Source organism: Callionymus lyra, chromosome 2 (assembly GCF_982586985.1).
Source record: "Callionymus lyra chromosome 2, fCalLyr1.hap1.1, whole genome shotgun sequence".
In the NCBI taxonomy this organism is placed as follows: Eukaryota; Metazoa; Chordata; class Actinopteri; order Syngnathiformes; family Callionymidae; genus Callionymus; species Callionymus lyra.
In genome coordinates this window covers 17,178,615-17,194,207 of record NC_141819.1, presented here as the reverse complement: position 1 = coordinate 17,194,207, position 15,593 = coordinate 17,178,615, and the positions used below count along the sequence as shown (strand labels likewise).

The following is a 15,593-nucleotide window of genomic DNA, read 5'->3' as shown; positions in this document are numbered from 1 at the left end:
TGATTACAGACCAGGGCATGAGAAGTTCCCTTAATTTTAAAATGTTCTCAATTACATCTTAAAATATCAGTTTCTAAAATGTTTTCCCAAGAATGTCCACAATGTTTCCATGTCAGGGAAATCCTACCTTTAATTTTCCACTTTTTTATTAAAAAAAACAAACATATTTTTTCAAAATGAATTTGATCATTGAAGTTTTCCCCTTGATACTATAGTACAATTTATATATCCTACCCCAACAAACTTGGGCAAAGGTCAAGTTCAAACTATCTTATTTGACCTAATCTAATATGATTTATTTGCTCTTTGGTAGTAATATAGGGAAGCGTAAGCTTTTTTTAACTTTAACTTAAGCGGTTGAAATTTGAAACTGAATTAAAGTAAAGTATACAGGCTGTGTTTTAGTTTCTATTTTAACAGCTGCCGATATCATCTGAACACAGTATATCTTCACACCAATTTAAAAATTTCAATTATATATGTTTTAGACAAATTATATCAGCGGACATTTCTCCACCATAGCCGGGAAATACTGCCTCCTGATTGGTCCAGGTTAAACCTGTGTTATGTGAGCAAGTGTAAAGTAGCTGGTAAGTGTGTCTTGGGATGGAGATGTTTTGCTAAACAAGATAACTTATTATTATGCTAGTATTACTACAAAGCAACAGGATTATTACATCATTGTTGTGATCCGTCAATATGACCGTGTTTGTTACATTGCTGGAGCAGAACTTTGCTTCTCTTGGTAGTTAATGGAGTTGAATATTTTGATATCACATACTGGTATTACAACGTGACTAGCCTTGTGTTAACTGTTATTTCCTGCTCTTTGTATTCCATCTCCTTCTTCTTCATGCTCCACCAGGCCTCAAATCAATCATGAAGAAAAATGCCAGCACTGACAAGGAGGGAAACAAGGGAGCCAAGAAAAACCTGAAGTTTGTCGGAGTGAACGGAGGGTAAAATCTTTTTACATCTTTCTTCACCTTGGTTCTATTGATCATTCTTTTCATCTTCCCCTCCGGTGAAAACCTTCACCCTGGTGTTAGTTACTTCTGTGTTCAGCATTTGACATCAGTGGATTTTAAAATCCTCTACAATGGTAATGGACAGCTTTTCATCCTTCGGGAAGATGGAGGCGCCACTCAACACGTTCTCTTGATCTTCTCGCCGGATGATTTAATCCTAACTTGTCCTTGATATTCTCTGGAATCCTGGGAATGTTGTGACCTCTGTGTGTGTGTGTGTGAGGGTGTGTGTGTTTGTGTGTGTCTGGGACAATCCAACCATGAACCGATTCAACATCGTAATCTGATCAATGGCCTCAGTCCGTGGATTCCCTTCATTATCCAGCTCAGTGATCACGCCTTCTCTAAATATTGCAACAGAACACTGGATATGTTCACCGCGCTGTAAACACACACACTTTTATTTTCACAAACGACACTAAAGGATGTTTTCTTTCTCCAGGTTTTTAAGGCAAAGCTGTTGCCGTTACTATCTAAAGCTAGAATATGAATGTGTGTCTTTGTGTGTCTGTTTAATGTTTGCACATGTTTCAATATCCAAAGAATTTTACAAAATTATTTTCCTGTCAGGATAGAAATGGAAAACACATTTTTGCAGCGCATACCTCTGCCAAGGAGGTGATTGACTTTATGATACAGCAGATTGCAGCCTTGCACAACAGCTGTGTAAAAAATACCCTTGTTTTGACAAAAGTGTTGAACCTATAAGTTACAATGTGTTCACACTGATAAATAAAAGGGTACCCAAAAAAAATAGTTTTTAAAAAAAGGGAAAATTCTAGATTTTCAAAATGTAGTCTATAGTTCCTAAACATCACTGACAAATAACTTTTGGTGATTATTAACTTGCATTTACTTTTCCTCTATGTGCTCCGCCCTCTGACCAAGATCATAATTAATCCTGTGAAAAATTGTGAAGCACTGCATTCATAGAACCTTGGTTAAGTTCAGGTAACCTGGGGTTCATCGCGTGATAGTTGGCAAAAGTCAATTTTTCTTGTTGTCTCGGTTTTTTAATGCATCACATTGTTGGCGTGCTTGTTGGGAAAAACACTCTCATTGACCACGGTTGAAGTGCTTTTCATTGGAAACTCTGAAGGTTTCTGGCTTTTGGTCTGAAAATAAATCATCTCCAAAAATACTTCAGGTATTTCCAATTTCTCATTTCAGAATTTCATTTCGTGTTTCATTTTCTTTTCATCAAAAACAAAAGACAATAGCCACAACAACTTATTCTCTTGCCAAGTCTCATGCAATCCCAGCCGCCTAGGGCGAGACACAGGGGACACGCTGAACGAGTCAACTGGCCCGAAGCTTCAACTCTTGATCCCATTTTTACACTTTTCCGTTTCCTCCTCCAGCAGGTACGAGACCACGTCCAGCGAGGAGTCCAGCGGGGATGAGAAGACGAAGGCGGAGGCCGAGGATGAGGGCGACAGCTCCGAGCCGGAGGTGGAGAAGGAGTCGCAGGTGAAGCCAGGAGAGGAGACGCAGAAGAAGGAGGAAGGAGCTGAAGGAGGGAGTGCAGCAGCAGTGGAGGAGGAGAGCGAGAGAGGTCGTCTGGAGCGAGAGAGCAGACTTCTGGAGGAGCTGGCTGAAGGGTGAGCTGACCCTTGAGTGTCCGAGGGCCTGATGAACATAAGTGACACTAAATGTTGTGTTTTCTTACAATATCTTTAATGATCTCCTGAATTATTTAACAGTCCATTGATTTTCTAATGTATTTTATTATTAATGATGTTCAACAAAACATCGTTTTAATTGTATTTGTGTCAAGATTGTTCAAACAAATATGTAAATATGTACTGTATATATTTACTTGCTTTTTTATTTACATTTATTTACATATAACGTCCTCTGGTGAAAATACATTTGTTTATTGAATTTTTTTTCTCTAATTTACTTTTATTAATTGTATTTTAATTCATTGATTAAAACACATTGATTTATTGGCAGTACGAGATAAGTAAGAGTAAGAGATTAGGTTTTGTTATTTAGGTTATAGTATTTTACACCATTATTCCTTTTTTGCAACTTATATATTGTTTTTCAATATATTTAAAATGTTCATGTTAATGCAATTATATTTTTATTTAATGACAAAAGAGCTGACAAAAGTAACTTTTTGATACTTTTCAAATGTTTAGCATTATTTGATGATCCATCACAAATTGAATTATCCCGCGTCTGCTTTATATCAGACATCTTCAGCTTTTTTTCACCCACTTGAGCTGAGCCAAAAGACAGAACCAGTGCATGTTGATCTCACCTGTGGTCCTGCATAGTGTTTGGATACATGTGCAGAAGTGAGAGACTCGACTGCTCCGCCGCAATAGTTGCGATGGCTCAGGCATCTTGTCATGATGGACTTGTTGTGGCTTTTTGTGAGGGGGGGAAAGTGTGGGCGTCTTTTCTTGAGCTGCTGCCTCTGCGACTCACTCTGGGAAAAAAGCGAAGAATAAAATGAGAGACTGATGCATTAAACCCTCTGGTCTCTGCTGACAACCATCTTGTATTTGTCGCAGGAATGTGGACAGAACTGATGTCCACCTGAGGGGAGACAGGTTTATATTAAGCCATCGCTCAGCACCTGTGTAATTACATCTGTGTGTGTGTGTGTGCGCGTGTGTGTGTGTGTGTGTGTGTGTGTGTGTGTGTGTGTGTGTGTGTGTGTGTGTGTGTGTGTGTGTGTGTGTGTGTGTGAGTCATGCCTGTGCTTGTGTTGTGCACTCTTGTACTTTGCTTCACTTTTGAGGTCAGTTGGAATCTTTTCCTTTCTACATTTTATTTTCATAAATATTCACTATCGTTTCTGCAAATTTGTTTAAACTTACCATAAACTTGACTGTTTATCTTCTCCTAATGCAAGTTTAATCTAGTTACTCTGGTTTCCTCCCTCACTCCAAAGACACTCACTGATTTTAAATGGTCACAATACCTTCTGACCTCTCACCCTGTGTAGCTGGGATCCACTGCAAGCTGCCACACAAAAGGAATTAAATCAGAATTGCTAGTGATGTAAACAGGAAGTGAAACACAAGCTCTTGTTTTTTAGTGGGAAAGTGGACAAAGGGTTCATCGACGCCTGCCTCTACGTGAAGGACCGGATGGAGGAGGTGTCGTCTCCAGATAAAGAGATGGTAAACCTTTTATATTTCTTCTTATCTAACTCTATATAACGTTTAGATTTGAGCAGAAAGAAGAAAAAATAATAATGTAGCTCATTAAAATGGCTTTGAATACCATATATATATATATACTGTATATTGAATATCATTTTTTAATACAGACCTTTTTATCTCCTTATTTTGTTCATTTAATTCTGTTATACATCCGTTTTTATTCATATATTATTAATATTTATTCCTGTTTAATAGTTTTATAGTCTTGGTAACCTTTAATATCAGGTAGATTTGTTCATTTATATATGATATTTGATATTTATTCCCCTCCTCAGCGTCAGGTTCTGGTGGTTCTGTACCAGGAGTGGTTCAAGGTGTCCAGCCAGAAGGACTCGCAGGCCGACACCGTCCGGTTGTACCTGCGGCAGGTGGGCTTGACCACGCCCACCCTCCTGCCTTACGTGGTCAACTTGACGGACGGGAACGGGAACATGGCTCTTCATTACAGCGTGTCTCACTCCAACTTCCCGGTGGTCAAACTGCTGCTGGACACCGGTGGGTCACACACTTCAGAACAATCATGAGGGGATTCGAACCTACATTATTAAGTCTGGTGTCTTCAGGCCTCTGTGAAGCCGACAACGTCAACAAAGCCGGTTACACGCCGGTGATGCTGGCGGCCTTGACCCCCGCCGACAGTCCTGACGACCTGGAGGTGGTGCAGCAGCTGCTGAGACAGGGCGACGTCAACGCTCGCTCCAGACAGGTGAGGAATCATCTCGCGTCATCGCGACGCCTCATCTTAGGTCAGATCGACAATCGTGAAATTGATCGAAAGAACCTCTGGAATGTAAGTAAGTTAGTAAGTAAGTAATTGTTATTTGTATAGCGCTTTGCGAGACCAGGGTCAAAAATCGCTTAAACAATCAAAACAATATTCAATAAAGTATATACTTTAAAGGTCAAGATAAAACTGATAACACAACAGGAGTTCCAGAAAATCAAGGAAAAGCCTGAACAAATAGAAACGTCTTAAGATGTTTCTTAAAGGAGTCAGTAGATCCATCAAGCGCAAAGAGAGAGGAAGATCGTTCCAAAGCTTAGGAGCAACAGCTTGGAATTTCTCCCCTCTGGTCCTGAACCGTGTGCGAGGAACCATCAGTAGATTCTGATCCACAGACCTCAGAGCCCGAGCTGGGGTGTAAGGCTGGATCAGATCAGTGATGTAAGGAGGAGCCTGACCATGAATAGATCTGAAAGTAAGAACCAGAATTTTAAAGTTGATCCTGAAAGAAACTGGAAGCCAGTGAAGAGTTTTAAGGATCGGAGAAATGTGAGTTCTTCTACTAGAGCGAGTCAGAATTCTCGCTGCAGAGTTCTGAATCAACTGCAGGCGAGACAGTACTTCTTGTTAAGACATGAAAACAAACTGTTACAATAGTCCAGGCGAGAAGACAAACGCATGGATTACAAGCTCCAGATCATGTTGTGACAACATTTTCCTAAATTTAGAGATTTTTCTCAGTTGAAGGAAACATTTCTGGTCATTTTTCTCGGTGTTGAACTAGAGACGTGTCTTTATCAAATACAACACCCAGGTTTCTCAGGCTCAGTATGTATCTAGAAGCAATTCTGAATGAATAACCATTATAGTTTCAACAAGATGATCATCATTGAATTATTATTTTGCTTGTGATGTTGCTCTAATGTTCTGGGATGTATACGGAAGTGTGCAGCGCCAATAAATCCAAATCAAATAAATGGACAGTCCAGTAACAACGAGTGTCCGCCATCAGGAAACACAGATAGAAGAAGGAGTATGAAATGAATGACCATATTTCTAAATGAGTGAAAAAACAGGAGAACAAAAGCAACACAATCAAGATAAAAACCAAAATAGGAATAATCAGGAAATTCTAAATAAAAGGTAGTAGGTGGTGATTTTAAACGTAACCATTAGCACAATGTGCCTCATTATCACTTGAGAATCAGAGAGTTTTGTGTTGACTGTGATCTCACTTGCATCATCAACAGACAAGAATAAATATAAATGATAAACATGTTCTACAGGTGTTCAAAGTAACACCTGCCACCACTTCTTAATAAACGACAACAATGAGCGCTGCACCTGCAGAGGGCGCCGCTGGAGTTCAGGCGACCTGTCGACAAGTGACAACGTCAGGAAATAAATGCAGTTCACGTCGCACACAACGACACATGATTTGATAAATCCTCAGGAGCGTTGCTGACTTTCTTTATTTATTTTTTTTCAAAGTAGGTCACAGTGCAGAGATGCATGTCAGCGGTTTTGTCAGCACCACTGTTTATTATTCTGAGGCCAAGCAAGTTTTTCCACAACAGCTCCGAGTGTTGAACACAGCAGATCAGAACTGGGCCACTTTTGTCGAGTCATGTTTAATATTGTGGTGTTTGTGTGCTGACTCGCACACGTTGTTGTTCACACACATTAATAATGAGTCAATCCAGTTACAATTCAAGGTTTGGTAGCAGGATTTATCTTGTTACACTTTATTTTCAATATGAGGAAATTATTTTCTTACTTTTCTCTTTCAACAACTGTCGATTCAATTCCCCCAGGGGGCTGTTTTGAGGGGCCGTCAAGCAAAAATGATAAAGAAAATGAATAAAATCAAGAAATAAAAATAAGTCAAGGATTATTTTATCAAATTATTTTTCTTTTAAATCTGAATTAAAGGCACTTTTATCCCCAAAATATATTCTATATATATATTAAATCTTACTTAATGTTTTTGAGGGAAAATAAATACTCACAGAAATGACAAAAGTAAAGTAAAACGGCTTCAAACAAAAATCCTATCATCATATTTGGAGACTATTCATGAATAATAGAAATAAACAGTTTGTTACTACATGATCGTTGACCTCATAAGGGCCACATAACACAGTTAAAAGGGGCCACTGGTCTCATAACTGGCTGTAGAATTATTTTAAAAATATTATTGAGTAATTTTAATCATTATTAATCAATATGTTTTTCTTTAACGTTGTTATTAACAGTTTAAATAAATACAATCCCTTAATGTTTGAACTTTATTACCTAAAAAAAATGGATAAGATCATGAATTTTAGCATTTTTATGTATTTATGTTGGACTTTTATTCTTAATTTCTTCTGTGTGTTAACAGTCCAGTCCAGGTGTCTTGAGCTGCTATGATAGTATTGATACTGAACTGAAACATTGATTGTAAGTCAGACTCATTGCCAAACTGATCACTTTCCAACTCTCATAAACAATCCTTGTTGCTCACGCTGTCACATTATTATGCGAGTGTTTTCTCCTTTTTTTTAACGGGACCATCGGGACTTGCTCTCTGTTCATGGTGGACCTGCTGCATTGAGTCATAAGTTGCCTCTGAACAGGATAAACCTTCATTTGAAATGTAAACATCTAAAGATTTTGTATTAAGTTAAAATCCTGTGTTCAAACAATAAGAGCGAAGATACACTGTCTTTTGTGAAGCAAACACATAGACCTGAGTGACGGTGATAAACTCTGCTGTCAAGCCTGTCACATCTCTTTCCTCGACGTCCACTCTGCTGCTCCCCACGTGTCCATCCCTGACGCCTGGACCTCTCCCTCCCTCTGCAGATGAGCCAGACGGCGCTGATGCTGGCGGTGAGTCACGGACGGCTGGCCATGGCGAAGCTTCTGCTGAGCTGCGGGGCGGATGTGAACGCTCAGGACCGCGAGGGCTCCACGGCGCTGATGTGTGCCAGCGAACACGGACACACTCACATCGCCGGTCTGCTGCTGGAGACTGGACGCTGTGACCTGAGTCTCAGTGACAAGGTGACCACATTATTCCTGCCACACACTCAACCTTCACTTTATCCAATCGTCACAATGTCCATGTGCTAATGACCATCTTCTTTTAAATGCCATACCTAAATACTTTAATTTACATTTTTAATTTGAGGGCCAATAACAAAAAAGGACAAAAGCCCCCCCAAAAAAACACCTATAGTCATATTTGGAGACTAGTGATGAATAATTAAAGTCATTACCAAATAATATTAGTTAGTTTCTACATGATCTTTGACCTCATGAGGGCCACATAAATACAGCTAAAGGGGCCGCATGTGGCCAGGTCTAAAGTAACGTGAAGAAAACAAGATCATATAGAATGTAAGGCAACATAATTCTAATGGTTTAACTTCAGAAATCGGGCTCTTGATATGGTGGCTCTTCATCCACACCTTGATTGACAGCTGTGTGGCAGTGGAGCAGTGCTGGAAAAAAAACAAATCCTCAGAGTTGAGGAATATTGTCAGAGGAGAAGGAAGTCCAAGATGACTTTTATTAAGACAAATCTGCCTAATTCCAGACTCGCTGAACACCTGGTCTGATGGTGGGAAACCTACTGTGAAATTCAGTGGAGAATCTGTGATGATCCGCAGGTTCTTGTATCGTCTGTTAATTATATTCCTGAGCTGTTCATTCTTTCTATTCAAGTACTCTATAACGAAAAAGCATTATTGTGTAGGAGGAGTTTGAACGTCCTGTTGATCCCACGAGCGATGTTGTCAGGCACTTTATTCCTCTGTGGGTTCACCCAAGAGAAAAACAGGTCTTGTGGGAGGAACCAGGGATCTCATCAGATCCCCTGTGAAGATGATAATGAAACCATCTCGCCCAGACTTGACTCTTCTCCTGCAGTCAGGGCCTTATTTTATTTACCTCAACAGGCTTCTTTCTCTCCTTATCGACATCCCTTCACGCTTTCCTTAGTAGAGAAAGTCTGTCACGACATGCTACAAGATCACAAACTTTATTGATTCTTATTGATACGGATGTTGCAGAAATATTCTCCTAAGAGTGTTTGAAGCATCGATGAAGTTAAACCTGTGTCTGTTTGTATACGTTATATTACGTTAATATTTACGTTAGAATGTGCCTAAGGTGAAATCTTGTTTAGCATAACCACACCCACTCTGCTGTGATTGGTCAAACATGGAGGTCTGTCACCTCACGTCATCAATCCCGGACGTCTCCACCTCCATGGGACGCGTTGTATAAACAAAGTGGGGGGTGAGAACAGCTAGCTGGAGTGAAGTCATTTTTATGTCATAATGGACTCTGCTCTTGTAACCTCTCGTTCGCCAAGATTTCAGAATCTTACTTTATAACATAATAAGTTGAAAACATGGTCATGATGAGAGTCTTACTGTATCTTGCAGAGGAAGAATTCAACATTTGAAACATGTGAATCAGGAGAGTTGCAGTTTCATGTTCATTGAGCTCAGTGCCTTCTGTGTTCCGTAAAAAGCTTGATTAGTATAAAATCTCTGATATTTTTAATTAATACCAAAAAAAAAACGATTTGGTAGAATGAGACTGACACAACACTGCCACCATCTGTTTCATCTGATGAACTGCAGAAACTGAGGTGTGTTTCTATCTCACCTGCAGAACGGACAGACGGCTCAGGCCATCGCAGAAGAATCCTCCCACCAGGAGGTCATTGACCTACTCAAGTCCAATGCCAAGACACGGACTTCATAGGTGACCCGCCTTCGTCCAGGCCGGCGTGGGAACAAGAAGACTTTTCAAGACACAAAAGACATGGATGCAATCTGTTTACCTTCAATCCGCCTTTGCTCCTGAACACCGCGACCTTTTGACCTATCGACCTATCGACCTATCGACCACACCTCTGCCAAAATAGAAGAAATGCTGCATTGACCACTCGGACGAGGTGAATATTGACGACAAAAGGCCTTTGACACGTTTAAAAAAAACAGGTGAATAATAAGATTCACTGAAGAACTGCTGCTTTTTATCATTGAACAAGCTGGTCAAACAAAATACTAAGCACATGATCTACCTTTATAAGTATGACACAGATATATATATATATATATATATATATATATGGCATTACTGTTTTATTTTGATGCCATCTACATGCTTATGTTGGACTTAAGCCATTATTAAATCACACAGTAGTATGTATAGTTACTTTGAAAGATTCTAATAATATTCCAACACAGCATCTGTATTTTCTACCGCTCTTTTCTATTGTTTGTGTAAATATTCCTTCGTTATTGCTCATCCAGAGAAATATAAATATATATTGAAATATGTGAATAGCATAGCGATGAATAGTTGTTTATCTGTGAATATATGTCACAATATATAGTTTTTTGGTCAGTATATAATCTTCATGTAATAGAAGACTGTATCGGTTGATTATTTAACATCCAACAGACGGTAAAGTCCTGAAATATATTTGTTAAAATGATGTGGACACGTCGTGTCTTTCGTGTTGCATGAGGAAAGTAAGGAGAAGAAAAACACATGTTACTGTTGTCTGCAAGCTCGGTGATGTCATGACGGCAACTCTACAGGGACATTTAGACCCAACATTTTATAATGCTTTAATTGCATTAATATATAATGCATTTTCTTTTAACTAATTAATTACCCAGAGAATTAGAACAGACTTAATTTGCAGGGAATGATTTGAGTTAAATGGAAAACATTCACTGGTTTACTATGGCTTGAGAATATTTGTATCAAAACCTGGCTTTTTAAAATGAAAATACTTTTTAAGATAATATCAAAATAAATGTTTTCATGAATTCAAATATAGAACCAACTATAACGTGACAACACATTCCACACTAATTCAAAAGGTAAAAATAAAACATAATCTAGTGAAGGAGCATTTGTGACGTCAATGGGATGGCTGATGCCTTGCGCATGCGTAAAGAAAATCTTCCGAAATCATACGTATGCGAAGTAAAACTAGTCAATAAATAATAATAATAAAACTATCCTTTTTTTTAAAGTATTTAAACTATTAAATCGAACAAAAGAATGATACACGAAAAATAAAATTGTGTATTTAAAATGTTTCTTCCGTTCAGGAAGTGCTGCATGATAATATGAGAGCTCCCCCTGCTGGTTATCCGAGAGAACTACTGCCTTTTCTGACCTGTCCGTGTAAATATGACGTTCCTGCTCGTTACAAATCAAAGTCATGTATGCAACGAAACGCACAATGAATGTCAGGCTGGCTGATACATTCCAGAACAATATATGTAGCATGAGAGGACTAACGGTGACTGACGTCTGCGGTTGAACCACAAACTACTAACCACAGTTCCAGACATTCTAGTTATGAAATGGCACGAAAGTATTTTTAAAAATGCAATGAAGATTGTCTTTGCATGACACTGAAGCAATACAGATAGACGAGAGCTGCTTGATGTTTTCTTAAACTAACTGTAAGATGAATAACAACACATGGAATGATGAGATGCACAAACTAAACATGAGTGTAAAAACAATGATACAATTACATAGTCGTAAAACTCAATTGAAACAATAACTAAGATTTACTATATGTGTTAATTATAAATAATAAATATCTATTCTTCAATTATTTTTTTAATTACATTTATTTGTTGAACAAAGTTCCGTCAACACGGAAAACAACATACAGAATGAATTAGTAGGAAATACATTTCATTTTTAAATATTATTTTGACTTAATTTCCTAAATAAAAGTAAAATAAGTGCTTCACACTACGACGTAGATATAATACGGTTCGTAATTCACTGAAAATGCACTGTTAGAAATTGAACTTTAACTCACTTAAGAAACCTTTACATCCAGCAGAAGATAACATTCAGATCCACTCTCGTACCTTTAGCAGCACCACAGGATTGTTACTTTGTTCCCTCATATAGAATAAAAACATACATGACATTGTGCTCTCTTGCATTAATCAGCTATAACAGAGCAGGAAATAAATCTATATTTTCTCCATCTTGAAAACCAAAACATATTATTTTGTTACAAATAATACAGACTAGTGTGTACAGTAATCTCTCACCTGATCACCTTTCACATCCTCCACTAGATAATATTATCACCTTTGCTTTTAGCATTGTAACTTGTCAAAATTTTCTTAAAATTTTTAACCAAATGAAGTAGATGTCAAAGCGACTAAAGTGCATTCAAATCAGCCCTTCTCACATTTACTGTATCAGCACATGATGGACACAACCGAACAGATATTGAGGGATTATTGTACACAATAGTTTGCTCCTTTAAAAAGATAAAAACTCTTGATGACATCATTTAACTCAGTCCACATAAGTAATCTGCCTCTTAAATACTCATGACAATAATTTATTTGCATATGCGAGATTACTTAATCGGTCAAACACATAAATGTCCAATATTTTAAGGGTTAGTTCGTCCAAAACTCATTTTCTTCTCACCCTTGTGTCGACTAAGGATTGGGATTACTTTCATAGTAATCCGTTCTATCTTTTTAAGCGTCTTTTTAGAAAAAGACAGCTGAGCTCCAGTCGCTACGTTAAAATGAACATACATTTGTGTCTATAACTCTAAAAAGGAACAGATTACTCTGAAAATAATCCCAACCCTTTGTCGACATGAGGGTGAGTAGAAAATGAGTTTGAATTTAGGGCGAACTATCACTTACAAAGAGCATCAAGGTCAGTGGCCATGTTGACATGTCAGAGCTGACGTCAGAGATACTTGCTTGTTCAAAAGAAAAAAATATATATATCTGCTGCTGCGGTGGAGAAATCGAGCTCCTCCATGTGTCAAACAAAGAGCTACCAAGTGGCTGGTTGTAATCTTGACGTCGTGTTCACTTCCTTCCTCATGAGCATAACATTTCAAATTTGTGTCATAAGAACTTTATAGTTGGACATTTAAAGAGATAATGTTGATCAATAAATCAGGATCATAGTTGTGTTATGTACACACATGAAACCTGAAGCAATTATTTTCACAGCAACTTCAATGCTCCCTTACTTGTAGAAAAAATATATTTTTCTAGTTTGGATTATGATAATCTTCAAGATATTAGTGATTATATATATATATATATAAACATGGAACTATAAAACCAAAAATGCAGAGCATGTACTGGAAAAAAGAAGCACAAACATTTGAATGCATTGAGACTAAAAGCAAAAGCTTCAGACTACATTAATCTTAAAGACAAAGCAGGATTAAAATAAATCTGTAGTATTTGCTCTTAGTGGTTTTTTAGAGGAAATCGTACCCACAAGCGAGACCCAGACGTATTGAACTTTTGGATTAGCACATGCTTTAATCTTCACCTGTGACTCCAGCGAACACGTGTACATACAGTGTTGTGAACCAGTATCGTCCGACAGTTCCATCTGAAAACTACCAAGTATTTATTCTAAATGATATATTTCTACTATATATATGAAGTATACTTATGTATGCATGGGTCAATATTCCAGTGATTACGTTCGAGCGGTTCCATACGAAGAAGGATGTTTCCTGATGATTATTTGGTGCTTGTGTCATGTGTCATGTGACCTTTTATGCTAAACGTGTGTCCATGATGATGAGTAGCGTGTATATGACAAAAGAATACACACCAGTACCTCTCTGTATCTATTCCTTGTATACTGTTGGAATCAGGAAAATGACTTCCAGATGAATAAATATAAATATATATATATAAATATATGAATATTTCAATACGAGTGTGTCACTTTTCTTTTTACAGTTATCATAGTTTTAATGTGTTTTATTAAATTACTTTTTCAAGGTTATACTTCATAGACAAGTGTTGAAACGAGAATATTATTTGAGTATTTGACATTTCTGATAATACCACACAAGAATTAACATACCACACAAGAATTAACATTTAAATTCCTTTATGTTTATTACATTAATTGAGACTGCACTTTAGCTAAGCTAAAGGCTAACTAGCCCGTACTAGAAATCACTTTGATGTAAACTGCAAATGGAGTGTTATTGTTTTAGTTGAATAGAAAAATGTTTTTCCTGTTTATTTGAAAAGGTTATTTACATTTTACAGAACCACTATCTTGGCATAGAAGAAATACTATTTAGCCATAGGTTAATAGTGATAAATAATGATTTCTCAACCTGGTAAAAACGTTTTACAAGTCCAGAAAGTCCAGCAAGCACAAGACCCCCTGCAGTTTGGCTGCCGGCCCGCGGTTGGTGTAGAAGATGCCATCCTTCACCTCCTGCATCGGACCTACTCCCACCTGGATAAAGAAAGCAGGTCAGTGAGGATCCTGTTCCTGGACTTTTCTAGTGCCTTCAACACCATCCAGCCCACTCTGCTCCAGGACAAGCTGACAAAGATGCATGTGGACCCTGGTCTGGTCTCCTGGATCTCGGACTATCTCACTGATCGACCATAGTATGTCAGGCTGAAGGACATCACGTCTGACACTGTGCTGTGCAGTACAGGAGCACCTCAGGGGACAGTACTGGCCCCTCTCCTCTTCACCATCTACACTCCAGACTTCTGCTACAACTCAGAGCTGAGTCTCGTCCAGAAGTATGCTGACGACACTGCCATTGTTGGATGCATCAGGAACAACAGCGAAGACGAGGACAGGAGTCTGATACGTGACTTTGTGGACTGGAGTGAGAGGGACCACTTGCAGCTGAACACCTCAAAGACCAAGGAGCTGGTCTTGGACGTAGGGAGGTCCAGGACAAAGCCATGACCGGTCCTGTTGCTCAGCTGACATTGATGTTTCAGTGAAGAACCTTCTACTGTTGGGAGTTCACATTTGTAGTTTTAACAGCTGTCGATATGTTGTCTTAAGCTAATGCTAAGTTAGCCATGGAGAAGCTGCACCAATAAATTTCGCATACCAAGAATTGAGACGCACTTGCGCACTAAAACTACTAAATTTGAGTACCCAAGTACGCGATTTGAGACACAGCACAGGTCAGTAGTAGTCGGTGTGCGAAATGTAATGCTCACTCAAATTGCCAGAAAATTAAGTGTAGATCGATGGACACTTTCCACCCGCAACGGCCGCCATCTTAGTGACCTAGATGACGCTTAAAGCAAAATCCGTCACTGACGAAGCGTCTTCGGAGCAGATACTGACGTAATGTAATGACGATGTCTCCAGAAGACACTAATTTTACCACAAAACAATAAAACAACAATAACACAATGAAACAACTTTATAACTGGTTTCAATTGGCAATGATATGGTTCCAAAAACTAGAAGAAAAAGCTGTCGGAAGTGTTTGATTCGAGACAGTACTACACTGTCGAACCTTGCACACTGCACAAGTAAGTGTACTGTCTAACAGTATACTGTAAAGCAGTGTACTTAGAGAAGTGCTCGATTTGAGACACAGCCCCAGACTCACCTGGAGCAGAAGAACAGTTATGTGATGAGCTCGGCTTTAACTACAGTCATCGTGACTAAAGTGAGCAACAAGCTCCAGTCGTTCACAAACATCAGCTACAAGGAAGGGAAGTTAAAACAGGGACGTCTTCCACACCATCTTCTCATCAATATGAACATCAATACCTACATGGCTGTCCTTACTCTGATCTACAGCTGCACCCTGTGGTTCACCAGCTGTTC

At 38.5% G+C, this 15,593-nt stretch overlaps 1 protein-coding gene across 4 annotated transcripts in view; it reads left to right on the top strand.

Moving 5' to 3' along the window:
• Nucleotides 1-13,697, top strand: part of kank4 (KN motif and ankyrin repeat domains 4) — an 81,602-nt gene extending 67,905 nt beyond the window's left edge. For 3 of the 4 annotated variants that reach the window (XM_087783765.1, XM_087783764.1, XM_087783766.1), the window contains exons 5-11: nucleotides 866-959; nucleotides 2,390-2,629; nucleotides 4,084-4,168; nucleotides 4,486-4,705; nucleotides 4,774-4,916; nucleotides 7,782-7,982; nucleotides 9,603-13,697. In XM_087783765.1, coding sequence (XP_087639891.1) covers nucleotides 866-959; nucleotides 2,390-2,629; nucleotides 4,084-4,168; nucleotides 4,486-4,705; nucleotides 4,774-4,916; nucleotides 7,782-7,982; nucleotides 9,603-9,695 — 1,076 coding nt within the window. In that variant the 3' untranslated portion in view covers nucleotides 9,696-13,697. The remainder of the gene's footprint in view (nucleotides 1-865; nucleotides 960-2,389; nucleotides 2,630-4,083; nucleotides 4,169-4,485; nucleotides 4,706-4,773; nucleotides 4,917-7,781; nucleotides 7,983-9,602) is intronic. The other variant, XM_087783767.1, reaches the window with a different exon arrangement.
• The last annotated feature ends 1,896 nt before the right edge of the window (nucleotides 13,698-15,593 follow it).